This window comes from Microcebus murinus, chromosome 6, assembly GCF_040939455.1.
Source record: "Microcebus murinus isolate Inina chromosome 6, M.murinus_Inina_mat1.0, whole genome shotgun sequence".
Classification (NCBI taxonomy): domain Eukaryota; kingdom Metazoa; phylum Chordata; class Mammalia; order Primates; family Cheirogaleidae; genus Microcebus; species Microcebus murinus.
Genome location: NC_134109.1, coordinates 43,096,015 through 43,111,636, shown reverse-complemented (window position 1 = coordinate 43,111,636; position 15,622 = coordinate 43,096,015). Strand labels below are relative to the sequence as shown.

The 15,622-nt window shown below is 35.3% G+C and overlaps 1 protein-coding gene across 10 annotated transcripts in view; it reads left to right on the top strand.

Moving 5' to 3' along the window:
• The window catches only part of KTN1 (kinectin 1), a 104,351-nt gene that overhangs the window by 19,411 nt on the left and 69,318 nt on the right, over positions 1–15,622 (top strand). For 8 of the 10 annotated variants that reach the window (XM_076004015.1, XM_076004013.1, XM_012757949.2 and 5 more), the window contains exon 2: positions 13,720–14,272. In XM_076004015.1, coding sequence (XP_075860130.1) covers positions 13,750–14,272 — 523 coding nt within the window. In that variant the 5' untranslated portion in view covers positions 13,720–13,749. Of the gene's footprint in view, positions 1–4,918; positions 5,036–11,402; positions 11,563–13,719; positions 14,273–15,622 lie in introns of those variants that run through there. The other 2 variants (XM_076004011.1, XM_076004012.1) reach the window with 2 other exon arrangements.

Sequence of the window (15,622 nt, the reverse complement as noted above, 5' to 3'; positions counted from 1 at the left end):
ATCCATAGTTATAAAATCTTAATGGAGATTTTCTGTCTGGCTTTTGGAAAAGCAGACAAGCTTTTTCTTTTTGTCTTTTTCTTGTGATAATATGTATGTGTTTGGTTTCTCTCTTAGTCTCCCTTTTGCTGACTGTGGACCCCTTTGAGGGTCTCTACTCACTTTTCCAGTTAGCAGCCCAAGAACTCCTGCCTTAACCTTAAATAGGCATTAGCACTTCAGTTCTTGTTTTATCTCCCCCAACCACAGGATTTCCCTTAATTTCCAGAAAACTGGCCTATTTTGCTTCCAGAAAGCAAAATGATTTATTTTTAAATTGAAAATTTTAGCTCATATAGCTAGAAATGGTTTCCCCAAATTAGTTTTTAAAAATCATGATTTAATTTATAATTAAAAATGTAATAAACTGGCCGGGCGCAGTGGTTCACGCCTGCAATCCTAGCACTCTGGGAGGCCGAAGAGGGCGGATTGCCTGAGGTCAGGAGTTCAGAACCAGCCTGAGCAATAGCGAGACCCTGTCTCTACTATAAATAGAAACAAATTAATTGGCCAGCTAATATATATAGAAAAAATTAGCTGGGCATGGTGGCGCATGCCTGTAGGCCCAGCTACTCAGAAGGCTGATTATAAATTTTTTTGGTATTAAAGCCTTCAATTTGTCTAATTAAATTATAAATTAGATTCTTTATGAAATAAACTTTTTTTTTTTAATTATTTTTTTTTATTTTGGCATATTATGGGGGTACAGATTTTAAGGTTTCAATAAATGCCCATTTCCCCCCCTCCCCCCAAAAGTCTGAGTCTCCATCATGACCATCCCCCAGATGGTGCACATCTCACCCACTATGTATGTATATACCCGCCCCCCTCCCCCCTCCCACCTGCCCAATACCCTATTACTGTAGCACCTATGTGTCCACTTAGGTGCTACTCAGTTAATACCAGTTTGCTGGAGAATATATCTGGTGCTTGTTTTTCCATTCTTGGGATACTTCACTTAGTAGTATGGGTTCCAGCTCTAACCAGGAAAATATAAGGTGTGCTATATCACCATTGTTTCTTAGAGCTGAATAGTACTCCATGATATACATATACCACATTTTATTAATCCATTCTTTGATTGATGGGCACTTGGGCTGTTTCCACAGCCTTGCAATTATGAATTGTGCTGCTATAAACATTCGAGTGCAGGTGTCTTTTTTGTAGAGTGTCACTGGATCATTTGGGTAGATGCCCAGCAATGGGATTGCTGGATCAAATGGTAGATTCACTTGTATCGCTTTAAGGTATCTCCATATTGCTTTCCACAGAGGTTGAACTAGTTTGCAGTCCCACCAGCAGTGTAGGAGTGTTCCTCTCTCTCCGCAACCACGCCAGCATTTATTGTTTGGAGATTTTTTGATAAAGGCCATTCTCACTGGGGTTAAGTGATATCTCATTGTGGTTTTGATTTGCATTTCCCTGATGATTAGAGATGTTGAGCATTTCTTCATATGTTTGTTGGCCATTCTTCTGTCTTCTTTAGAAAAATTTCTGTTCAAGTCCTTTGCCCACTTTTTAATGGGGTTATTTGATTTTTTCTTCCTAATTTTCGTGAGTTCTAAGTATATTCTAGTTATCAGTCCCTTATCGGATGCATAGGATGCAAAAATTTTCTCCCATTCTGTAGGTTGTCTGTTTACTTTCATGACTATTTCTTTGGCTGTGCAGAAGCTTTGTAGTTTGATCATGTCCCATTTATTTATTTTTGTTGCTGCTGTGATTGCCTTTGGGGACTTCTTCATAAACTCTTTGCCCAGGCCGATGTCTAGGAGAGTGTTTCCAACTTTTTCCTCTAGAGTTCTAATAGTTTCATATCTTAGGTTTAAGTCTGTTATCCAGCGTGAGTTGGTTTTTGTGAGAGGTGAAAGGTGTGGGTCCTGTTTTAGCCTTCTACAGGTGGCTATCCAGTTTTCCCAGCACCATTTATTGAAGAGGGATTCTTTTCCCCAGCGTATGTTTTTGTCTGCTTTGTCAAAGATGAGACGGCTATATGAGGATGGTTTTATATCAGGATTCTCACATCTGTTCCACTGGTCAATATTCCTGTTTTTGTGCCAATACCATATTGTTTTAATTACTACAGCTTTGTAGTATAGTTTAATATCTGGCATATTAATGCCTCCCATTTTGTTTTTGTTGCCTAGAATTGCTCTTGATATTCGGGGTCTTCTTTGGTTCCATACGAAGCGTAAAATTATTTTTTCTATATCTGTGAAGAATGCTGATGGGATTTTAATAGGTATTGCATTGAATCTGTAGATCAGTTTGGGTAGTATAGACATTTTGACGATATTGAGTCTGCCGATCCACGAGCATGGTATGGATTTCCATCTGTTTACATCCTCTGCTATTTCCTTCCTCAGTGTTTCATAGTTCTCCCTGTAGAGGTCTTTTACCTCTTTGGTTAAATATATTCCTAGGTACTTTAATTTCTTTGTTGCTATTGTGAAGGGAATTGAGTCTTTGATTTGGTTCTCAATTAGATTGTTGTTGGCGTATATGAATGCCTCTGATTTCTGTGTATTAATTTTGTATCCTGAGACTTTACTAAATTCATTGATCAGTTCCAGGAGTTTCTTGGTTGAATCCTTGGGGTTTTCTAGATACAATATCATATCATCAGCAAACAGTGAAAGTTTGATCTCTTCTGCCCCTATTTGGATACCTTTGATTCCATTTTCCTGTCTGATTGCTGTAGCCAAGACTTCCAGCACTATGTTGAATAGAAGTGGAGATAGTGGGCAGCCTTGTCTGGTTCCAGTTCTAAGTGGGAATGATTTCAGTCTTTCCCCATTCAGTATGATGTTGGCTACGGGTCTGTCATATATGGCTTGTATCATTTTTAGGTATGTCCCTTCTATGCCTATTTTCTTAAGTGTTCGTATCATGAAAGGGTGTTGAATTTTGTCAAAAGCTTTTTCTGCATCTATTGAAAGAATCATGTGGTCTTTGTTTTTGCTTCTGTTTATGTGGTGAATTGCATTTATAGATTTACGTATGTTGAACCATCCCTGCATCCCTGGGATGATGAAATAAACTTTTAACCAGATTGTTTCCTATGGAAGTATTTTTAAATGAGCAATGCCTTTTCCTGAGAAAAATCGGCTAGTTTGGGCTTGATGAGTAAGCAGAACTTTAAAAGATATGGATGTAACTAACTTTCAGCATCTACCAGCTGTTCAATTCCTTTCCAGTTTCTTGGAGAAGCTGTTCAAACTTATTTATCTATTCTCACATTAAAGGAAAAATTTTTGATTAAAAAATAAAATAGAAGTGTCATGTGTTGTTACATGATACCTAATGGAGAAATTAAATTTCATTAGTCATTTATGGCATTAGTTGGATTCACTTCAAATTGGGTAGCAGTACTTTAGAATGGAAATTGCTGAAAATAAGGGGTGTGTTAAGATGTGAGTCATAAAAATAACTATGTGTTGCAGTTTAAAAAGAGTAATTGCGCCACAGCTTTGAGATTTCAATGTAGTCTGTAAAGTTAATTTTAGAAAAGATGGTGTAAATGGAGTTCCCATGTTGGGGGGAAGCAGGGTGACTCAATTTTTAGGCATACTAGATTATTTTGTCTTTTGGTTACTTTGAATCTTTTTCTTATTTTAAAAGATAATTTTATACTTTATTGTGTACTCTGGGGCCATTATACTTTCTGTGCAGTTAATAACTAGGACAATAGAAATTTATATGAGTTTTATATTTTGATGGCCATTTCAGGAATTGGTTAATGCTTTGTCTGTTTTTCTCATTGTATTGTCTTTTTCTTTTCTTTTCTTTTTTTTGAGACAGAGTCTCACTCTGTTGCCTGGGCTAGTGTGCCATGGCATCAGCCTAGCTCACAGCTACCTCAAACTCCTGGGCTCAGGCAATCCTATTGCCTCAGCCTCCCGAGTCGCTGGGACTACAGGCATGCGCCACCATACCCGGCTAATTTTTTTCTTTATATATGTACTTTTAGTTGTCTAGCTAATTTCTTTCTATTTTTTTAGTAGAAATGGGGTCTCGAACTCCTGAGCTCAAATGATACTTCCTCCACAGCCTCCCAGAGTGCTAGGATTACAGGTGTGAGCCACCATGCCTGGCCTGTATTGTCTTTTTCTTATTGATTTGTAAGGTGAAGTCTATTTTTAAAAATGTTTATTGCAGATGTAATATTAGTTATAAACATTTAAACATAGAGCTGTATAAAATTAGTCTGCCTATTTTCTTGTGTTTTTAAATATGTTATATACTTTTTTTCTTACATTTAAAACTTTATCTGAATATTTTTATTTGATCTGACTCATGCAGCCTTTGTTTTGATTTGGAATAACTTACTAAAAAACTAAATCTTTGTACCTGCTTGCATTTGTTTTAGATTTTGAGTTCCACTATGATCTGTACTTTTATCTTTAAATCACACTGCGGTATATTGCTGCTTCCCTATATTTGTTAAAACTGTCTACTATCTCATAGAATCTATGCATGTTTACATAGAGAATAAGTGCTCTGCCATTTTAGGAGAACTAGCTGTAGACATGGTACTTGAACTGGAAGAGTAAGACCATATTGAGGCTGAGTTAGGTTTTTTTTGCTGTGGTTTATAGATACTTTGTGTTTTCCTCCTCAGGTTGTTAGCACTGCTAAACATCCTGCATTCAAAGTTTTAAATTTAAGTGGAGAATAAAAATGAATGCAATTTATAAAGAATGAGAAATTCAGTAATAATTGTAATGTATTTTATAGGACCTCCAATACTATTCTTTTTCACCCCTACTTTCATCTAATGTCTTTGCTTCACATTTCGTTAAGAAAATAGTAGCATTAGGAATTTTCACAACTTCTAACCATGTGCTCTCCTTGCCTGTGCCTTTCTTTTTTGAGACAGTCTCACTCTGTTGCCTGGGCTAGAGTGCCATGGCGTCAGCGAACCTCACAGCAACCTCAGACTCCTGGGCTCAAGCAATCCTTTCTGCCTCAGCCTCCCAAGTAGCCGGGACTATAGGTATGCGCTACCATGCCTGGCTTATTTTATTTTTTTCTACATATTTCTAGTTGGCCAATTAATTTCTTTTTGTTTTTAGTAGAGATGGGATCTCACTCTTGCTCAGGCTGTTCTCAAACTCCTGACCCTGAGCGATCCTCCCACCTCAGCTTCACCTCGCCTGGCCTTGCCTGTGCCTTTATCCTTGTGTTCATACCCCTTCTCTTGGTGATTTTATTCAAGCTTGTGACTTTAAATATAGTCCATGTGTTGAATACTTCCAAATTTATATCTCCAGCCTGAACTTCTCAGCTGACCAAGCAATCTTTTATTAGCTGTCTGCTGGACATCACCTAGCTAAAACCAAACTCCTGATCTTCAATCTAGCTATGTCCTGTCCACATTTCCCCTATCTCAGTAAAGGGCAACTCTTTTTTTTTTTGGCTTAGTTTCTGAAAGCTTTGAAGTTGTCTTTGGCTTTGCTTGGCCTCTCACACCCCTCATCCAGTCTGTCAGCAAATCATCTTGGCTCTACCTTCATAATGTATGCAGAATTTGACCACCTCACCTGCTACCAACTTGCTGTCAACATCTGTGGATTATTTCAGTTGTCTCTGAAGAATTTTCCTTGCTTTCACTTTCTTCCTACACCCTTCCCTACTCAGAGCCCACCACTGGTTTCCCATATTACTGAGAGTACTAGCCATAGTCCTTCAATAGCCTGAAGAAATTACATGACTTGTTAACCACATCCCCACCCCTTCATGTTATCTCTATAGCATCATTTACTTTTATTCATTCTACTTGAACTACATTGTCTTTATTGCTTTTGCTTAAATATACCGGGTATGTTCCTGTTTCATGATCCTTGTGCTTGCTCTTCCCTCATTCACTCCATTCAGCTCTTCAAATACCATTTCTTTTCAACGAAATCCTCCCTGACCATTGTACTCTAAATTGTAGCCTCTGTCGAATTTCCTTCATCCTATGCTCCCTATTTCTCTTTTCTGCCTATCACTATTCTTGCTACTTATTACCATTTCATGTACTGTATATTAATTGCTGGTCTGTCTTTCCCTTAGAATGTTAACTCTGTAAGTGCAGGGTTTGTGGCCCTTTTACTGCTGTCTATTTAGAATGTGCTAGAACAGTGCTGACACATAATCGATGCTAAATGAATGAATAATAAAGTCTATTGTGGAAGACAGTAGTTGAAATGACACATTCATAAGTATAATTTGAGCTGGGTTTTGAACGATAAGTGAAAAGAAGGACAAGGTGAAGATTTTTAGATTTTATAGGGAGAGAAGGCAAAGTGCTTTTAATTTAACTTAAAGTGGCTCCTTTGTTTGCCTGATTTAGAACCCATAGTAACTTCTTATTGCTGATTTTGCCTATGTAGTTGACTGCTGATCTTATTCAGCTGGTTGTCTTTTATATTCTTCAAAATCGTATCTAAAACTCCAGAACATGAACCTATTCCTATATTGATCTTGGCAAGTGGTTTACTCATTTATGGAATTTTCCAAGCTAGACATGTAGGAGTTATTTAGATTCCTCACTTTTTCGTAGTTACCTTTTCTTGTTAGTTGTTTCATCTAGGTATTTCTGTCTGCATTTACTTAATTTAGTTTCATCTATTGAAAGTCACTTGTCTCCTTGCACTTTTTTTAACCTATTAATTGGGTTTTAAATTTTGATTTTTATTTGTGGAAGTCCTAATTCAGATCTGCCCACTTTTGATAGTTTCTGTTCTTTGCTCATTTTCTAAATTCCCTCTTTTTTATATATGTTGTAATCTATATCTGTTAAATCTAGTATCTTTAGTCTTTAGAGATCTAATTCTTTAGCTTGTTTTCTGATGCCTTTTGCTAATGGTGGCTTATCATAAGTTCTCTCATTTGGGGTACTGGGCTCATATCTGGTAACAGTCTTTGAAAATCCTAAGGAGGCTGGCTTGTGAGAGAATTCCACAAAAGAGGATATGCATCTGCTTCTGCCATGTGTACTCTGAGAACTACCAATTTGAGACCACATAAATTTTTTGATTTGGCATTTGCAAGATTATGCAAGTAATTTGGACCCTTAAACCCGTTGAAGAAGAAACTCATGGATACCAAATTTTAGGGGAAGAGTCTGAGTAAAAGCAGAATCAGGACAAAAGTAAAAACTCTTGACTTGCATTTTGGTGGTTCATTATATTGCTATTCACCAATCTTAAAATAATTTACTCGGTATATCTGGAATATAACTTGAATACTTTTATTTGAAGTATTCACAATGTATTTGAAGTATACACAATGCTTAATCTTTAATTTTAGCAGGAGGAGTTCATAAAATATTGTAGATGTTTCCTTTGTGGGATAGAATCTGATTTAATGATACTTGGCCACTAATGATAAACTTTTTTTTTAATCACTGTACTTACAATAAATAAACCACTTTTTCTTTAAAAAAGATTAACTTACACATTTAAAAACAACAGAAGATGTTATTGTGGGTTTAAAGGAGGGAAACATTGTATGAATAGTGGCATGTTTGGAATGCAAAGTATTTAGATTATTTGTGATCAGATTACAGATAGATTTTTTTTTTTTTTTTTACTTATGAACATTTTTACAAAGAACCTTTAATAATAGCTTTCAGTTTAGGCCTTACAGCTACTCTTAGTAATATTTTAACTATATTATACATTGAATAAAATGCTTGTAGGCTACTCAGAGAGCCTGTATATTTTTAGAAGGGATATTCATTTACTTATATAGACATTATTGATTTACGCAGGAACTTTTATGAAATTATGCATTCCTAGGTTGAAAACTACCTTTGTCTCAATTAATTTTGTTTTTCAAGTGTGTCTGCTTGCCTGTATGTTGTTTGGTGTACATCACTTGAAAAAAGACTTTCAGTTTGTTCAGATTTAAGTCTTGGGTTTTTTTTTTTTTTTTTTGAGACAGAGTCTTACTCTGTTGCCCTGGCTAGAGTGAGTGCCATGGCGTCAGCCTAGCTCACAGCAACCTCAAACTCCTGGGCTCAGGCGATCCTCCTGCCTCAGCCTCCCAAGTAGCTGGGACTACAGGCATGTGCCACCATGCCCGGCTAATTTTTTCTGTATGTATTACTTGGCCAATTAATTTCTTCCTATTTATAGTAGAGACGGGGTCTCGCTCTTGCTCAGGCTGGTTTCGAACTCCTGACCTCGAGTAATCCGCCCGCCTCGCCTCCCAGAGTGCTAGGATTACAGGCGTGAGCCACCGCGCCGGCTAGTCTTGGGTTTTGATTTGTTAAATTTTTCCTAATGGTTCTTTTGAGTCACCCAAACTGATATAATTTTGTCAGTTGGAGAACAAAAAAAATTATAAAATTAGTTTCTGTGTCATTTGTTTTACATGCTCTTTTAGTTTGGAAAAAAAGGATACAAGCAAGAGCAACTGAAACACCATAGTAATAACACAGAATTCCAAATTCTTATATTTACTTGAAATTTAATGGTATACTTCTCAAACTGCTTCAGTTTCTTCTTATAATATGTCAGCAATAATTCTTTGTATTATGTAAGCACCAATTTTTTGTTTTTTATTTAAAATTTTTAAAAGTAATATTTTACATTCAAGTTCATTACTTAAATTGTTTTAATATGGAAGAAATTGAAAGAATTGAGCAATTATATATTAAAATATTTGTAATCTCATTCCCTTCAGTAATCTCATTTTACTGTATTGTCTCAGACTGTTATCTAATTTTTGTGCTCAATATAAATAACTTTTAGCCTTTTTGTTAGGTATTTTGCTGCATTTCACAGCCTTAATTATTTTAAGTGGTTGTGTGATGTTTCTGTAGATGCCCCACACTGAAATAGTTTCATTGTTTTACCATTATATAATGGTGGTCTATCTTTATATTCTACTTTAACCTTCTTGGTTAAGCAGTTCTATTAACATTCTAATAATTGCCTCTAGATTTTTATATCAAAATTTTAGGTTTTGTATATTAATATAGGCAAGTTGTGCCTTCTGAAAAGTTTACAAAATTCAACTCAATGATGTAGTTTAGTTTTTCTTTTATTTTTACTTATTATGGGTGCGTAATGAGTATATATTTATCGGGTAAAAGTCATGTTTTGGTACAGACACAGTGTGTAATGATAAAATCAGAATAATTGGGGTATCCATCACCTCAAACATTTATTATTTCTTTGTGTTATGAACATTCTAATTCCACACTTTAAGATAACTAAAAGTATACCATAAATTATGGTTACCTATAGTTATCTTGTGCTATCAAATACTAGATTCATTCTAGATTATCTTGTGCTATCAAATACTAGATTCTATTCATTCTAGCTAACTGTATTTTTACACTCATTAATCCTCTGCACTTTGTCCCCCTCCCCACTACCCTTCCCCCCACTTATTATACTCTCTATTTCTATGAGTTCAATTGTTTTATTTAATAATTTTTCATTTCCACTTGTGAGTGAGAATATACTAAATTTGTCTTTCTGTGCCTGGCTTGTTTCACTTAACATAATGTCCTTCAGTTGCATCCATGTTACTGCAAATGACAGGATTTCATTCCTTTTTATTATGGCTGAATAATATTCTATTGTGTATATATACCACATTTTCTTTATCTGTTCATCTGTTGATGGACACTTGGGTTGATTCCAAATCTTGGCTATTGTTTAATATTGCTGTAATAACTATGGGGATGCCGGTATCTCTTTGATGACTGATTTTCTTTCTTTTGGGTATATACCCAGCATTTTGGGATTGCTGGATAATGTGATAGTTCAGATTTTAGTTTTTTGAGGAACTGCCATACTGTTCTCCATACTGTCTGTATTAATTTACATTCCCACTAACAATGCATGAGGCTTCCCCTTTCCCTGCATCCTCACCAGCATTCCAGCATTTGTTCCTTACAGCTCAATTTTTGAATGAATAAATGTAAGTTATAGAAGGATGAATAAATAGAATTTTAAAACTAACATTAGTAATATGAATTCTGATGAAATGCAGAAGTTACATACTATTTTTCCATACTGTTAACTTATAATGATCATTTTTAGAGTTCTTTAGGTGTAGGGCAGGAATGAAAACTCATTCTAGAGCAGGGTTTTTAACCTTGGATCCATGCATACTCTTTAGGGAGTCTAGAAACCTTCAGAGATAATAGGTAAACCTTGGTGTGTATACTTTTTCTTTGAGAAAGAGGGTATCTCATCAGTTTCTTAAAGAATTTAAGTAAAAGATACAAGGCACTGGTGTGGAATGTGGTTTGAGAATAGTTAGGGCTTGATTTCTTATCATTCCATAGGTACCGTGTTTCCCCGAAAATAAGACCTACCCATAAAATAAGCCCTAGCAGGATTTCTAAGCATTTGCGCAATATGAGCCCTACCCTGAAAATAAGACCTAGTGATGGGCGTGGCTATGCAGTGAATCTGCACAACACATGCATTTTGATACGTAGAGGTAAAGAAGAGAGCAGCCCTTCTCATCTGCCCCATGAGAGCTCTATTGCTCCATATGAGAGATTGGGGCCAATGGTTCTAAAGGAAGTAGAGTCGCAAGAAATTCAGGATGGAATTTGGTGTTTGAAGAGTTATGATGATGTTCCAGAACACGACGACTTAACTAAATATAAGACCCTGTCATATTTTCAGGGAAACATGGTATATCTCTTCTGGTTCACTTGACAGAGAAATCCTGTTTACCACCACTGGTTGTTTATTTCATTCAAATTGGAATCTATTAAGATTTATGTGTGATTAGATTAAAAAGGTATTAATATTGCAAAGGGCATGTGATAAAATGGAAGAAATCAGTTAACCTTGGTGATTTTTGCTAACTCATCTTAAAAACCTGAGCTCAACAAATATATACTGTGGATTTAGGAATGAGGTCATACAATTAATTTTCTGTCACTTAGAGCTTAAGTAACTTTGTCTCTGTATTTTGAATTGATATTTGCTATTGTAAACCATTCTGATGTTGGATGCTTTATGTCTTTTTTCAGTTTTTATGTAATGTTGCTATGAACATCATTATGTGCTTTTTCTTGCAAATAAATTTCTTGGAATAAAGAATCAGGATTACTGGGTTAAAGGAATGCAAACATTTGAAGTTCATCTAGATGCAGAATGAGCCCAACTGAAGGGGAATTGAATGGTGTGAAGGGAATCTCAGGAAAATCCAAAGACAGGAAGGAAGCATGATTCCTTCGGGCCTGATATGGGACCTGGAAAAGGAAACTAGAAAATCATCAGAACATTTGAGGAATCACTATTTCAGAGTTCTTGTGGTCTCCTAGCCTCTATTCTCCTGAACATTAGCTGTTTTCCCTTTCTATACAGGTGAACTGGCTTTGCTTGATTATAGAATCTGGTCTCGAAGACCTAGGCTTGCACTGGGCTGCAGCTTGCTGTTCATCAGGCCTTTTTGACTTCGACTCGACCTCTTTTTTCAGCTTCTGTGGCTGCTGCTAAGTACCTTGGCCTATCTCTTTCTTCTTCAAAGCAACAATTAGAAGGATTCCAACTCCAGGTTTTGTCTTTTTCCCTCCCCAAACTTCCCAGTTAAGTTGAATAGGCTGTGTATCCTATGGATGCTATGTTTTAAAAAAATTCTCTGCTCTTTAAAAGCGTTCCTGGTTTATCACTAACACTTAGGCAGGCACAGTAAGATATGTCTAATCAATTTAAAACCTGGATAGTTCATGTTAACATGAGTTATCAGGGAAACAATTCTTTATAAAGTTTCTTTTAGCATTTGGTTTCCACATGATTCTTTTTCCCCTTCAACTTGTTAAAACCTGTCTTAGTAAATCCAGGGTTGTGTTAATGCTGTTTTTAAAAAATACTAATGGAAGTGTGTTTTGTTATTTCAATTACAAAGATTAATGATATGCCTATTGAGCTAGTTATCTCTTGTACACTGGGAGGATTGATTCTGGGACTCCGCATACCCAAATCTGTGCATACTGATGTCCTGCAATTGGCCCTGTGGAACCTGAGTATACATAGTAAAGTAGGTTCTCCATATAAGTGGGTTTTGCACCCACCGAATACTGTATTTTCCAATAGCATTTGGTTGAAAAAATCTGTGTATAAGTGGACCATCGCAGTTCAAACGTGTGTTGTTCAAGGGTCAACTGTACTTTGTTCTCAGGTTCCATTTCTGGCTATTTTCAGACTTGGGTTGAAAGTTATACCATTGCTGGTATAACTTGAAACAAGTATGCTCTGCATTTTAAAATGGGATATAAATTAATTGAAAGACAGAGTTACAACTTAATGAGCTCAAGTTGATTATGCTCACAATGTAAGATTTCCGTTCTGTCTTAGCAGTTAACACAGATAAGTATGAATAGCTTTATTTTGTCTTGTAAAATTCATGAGTCCTGTTAAGAATGGTTCTGGTGAAGTTTTATATTCAATAGACTCAGGTTTATCCAGCTTAAACTCAGTTGTTTTCCAGGGTCTAAAATAATTAGAATGATTCTGTTTAGGTGGAATTTGATTTCTTTAATCATTATCTGTAAGACTCAAGACAATAAAAACTTAAAAAATTCTCAGATTTGTTTGTATATTAAAAGTATGAAAGTTAACTTGAATTTGCTTTATGCTAAACATGTCCTGTTGTTTAATTACATGGTACATTACACATCTTGCCTTTTTCTACAGACAGATTTAACATAGAATACAAGCTACTTTTATGTGGCTTATCCGTGTTTATAAGAACATTGATACCTAGAATCTAAACGTCAGAGTCATTTTTACTTTGAGATTTAATTTTGCCAGAAACTACCCTTCAGGTGAAGGATATAATATATATATTCTAGGCAGATCTGGGTAGTCAGATCACACCTTTTTTCCCCCAGTAGCTATTGGTTTAATCTAAAAGTAGGGCTGTTGGTTCTATTGATGAGACAAAGCCTTTTTTTTTTTTTTTAAGCATTTTGTCAAGGATGCTTAGCCTTACTTTTGCAGTGTAACTTGTTTCATGCAGTATAGGATACCTTGGAAAAAATTGAGAAAAGCATGTAGTGTATATTTTATTTTAGTGCCAAATGCCACATTCTAACATTTTGATTTTGACTTTAATATAATTTCCATATTCTTGTATACCACCACATCATGAGACTGTTAGTCACTGCAGTAAAGATGCTAGAAGTCTGTGAATGGCCTTAAATTTCTAAATGAAGGAATGAACTACCTTTTCTTTCTTTTTTTTTTTTTTTTGCCTTTAAGAGTATGGTGTACTTTTAATGGATATCCAATGAGTTGCTAATAGTTAATACTTCTTAATTTTCACATATGATTGTATTCATCAACATTATACAATAAAAGGAAAAAAGCTAACTATTAATAAAGTTATCAGAAGTAGATATTTGGGGGGGGGGAACGTAATGAACATTGAAGTTTTTTCCCTTCCATTAGGATCTTTTCACATGATTACAAAAATGAAAGGATGTATTACAGTCACTCTTTCTAGTTATTATTCATTTTTATTTTGTTATATATTTGAATTGTATTTCACAAAGTAATCAAGAATGTGATTTAAACAACTAACCTGTTTAGAGTTGTAGATTAGGTTAGATTAGATCTAAAATGCCACTTGAAAGAGCATAGATTTTGAGTTTCATACTTATAAGACTGACAGCTTCTTCTTTGTTTTTTTTGCTCTCCCCCTCCCATTTAGGTTTTATAGGATCACATTAGCAAAAGCAACATGGAGTTTTATGAGTCAACATATTTTATTGTCCTTATTCCTTCAGTAGTTATTACAGTAATTTTCCTCTTCTTCTGGCTTTTCATGAAAGAAACATTATATGATGAAGTTCTTGAAAAACAGAAAAGAGAACAAAAACTTATTCCTACCAAAACAGATAAAAAGAAGGCAGAAAAGAAAAAGAATAAAAGGAAAGAAATCCAGAATGGGAACCTCCATGAATCTGATTCTGAGAGTGTACCTCGGGACTTTAAATTATCTGATGCTTTGGCTGTAGAAGATGAGAAAGTTATACCTGTTCCATTGAATGTGGTTGAAACCTCAAGTAGTGTTAGGGAAAGAAAGAAGAAGGAAAAGAAACAAAAACCTGTAGTTGAAGAGCAGGTCATCAAAGAAAGTGATACATCAAAGATTCCTGGCAAAAAAGTAGAACCTGTCCCAGTTACTAAACAGCCTACCCCGCCCTCTGAAGCAGCTTCCTCAAAGAAGAAACCAGGGCAGAAGAAGTCTAAAAATGGAAGCGGTATTGTAATCTATTTAACATTATTGCATGATTATATTTCTTTTAATAACTTTAGAGCTTTGGAATTCAGATATTTTGTTAGGTCTGTACATAGAATGTTAGATACTGAGTCTGAAACCAAGATGATGATTTTCATTGTGTTTTTGCTTTCATTAACATTAATTGCTGATAGAAATTAGTATTGATCATAAAACAGCACTTTTAAAACTAAACTTCATATTATAAATATGAGAAAGATCTTTAATAGAAATTTATAAAATCCAACTTTGGCTATTTTACTAAAACCACTAAGGATTTGTAAGTATCAGCAGCAGTTAGAAACTTCTACATTTATTTCAACCGACACTTTCTAATCAATGTGATATTAAAGATGAAAAGATAAGAACAGATATCATTTTTCGCCCTCGATTGATTTTACAAACATCATATGTCTGTTTTATGCTAGGCATTATTTTAGGTGCTAGGGCTATAGAGATGAATAGTTCATTTTCAAGATAGTCACATGCTAGCTGTAGACACAAACAAACAGGTCATTATAATATAAAAAGTTTAGTATACGATCTAGGTATGTCTAAACTAGAAATTCTAAGGCCACTTAGAGCATGTAATGCCAAAAATTAATTTTAAAGTTTGAATGGTACTAGCTAGGTTTTTTGAGTGGATGGGCAGGGGTGGGATAGGCTATTCAAGGGAGAGGGGTTAATAGATGTAGTGGAAATGACCTGAGAATTGGTGTGGTAATATATGAAACTATAAACAGTTTGCTTTATATGAAAGGACTTGTGTGTACTAGTAAGTCATTTGTGTATCTTAACTTGTTGAGGGTTAAATTGGTTATAGCTAGGATTAAGATGTACTATGAGAAATAAAAGTACCACACATTTTCCTGGAGAAGGACATGTAAGCCAGTAACAAAATGTAATTTATGTAGGAGATGTACAAAGAAATACAGAAGCCAGGGCAGCTACTACTTATGGGATCAGGGGATGAAAGGCTTTACAGAGGAGGCAGTGCCTGAGTTGGGTGTTTGAGACTTAATTGCTTCACTAAGTGGATAGTGGGGTCTCTGTGTGTTGGCAGAATATGTATAAAGTCACGGTGTAAAACTACAGTGTATTATTAAGCCATGAAATGAGAGGTAGGGAGTAGAGGGAACAAAGCTGAAAAGATAGCAATGGCTAGATCATGGTAGCTTTTGTATACAGTGCTAAGGAACTGGGACTTCTTAGGTTAGCCATTGTTGAAGATTTTGAGAGGTTAGTTACATGGTTAGATTTCTATTTTAGAAAGATTTTTTTTGCAGAATATGCAAGGATAGATATCATGGGCCAGTATCTAAGACTAGTTAAG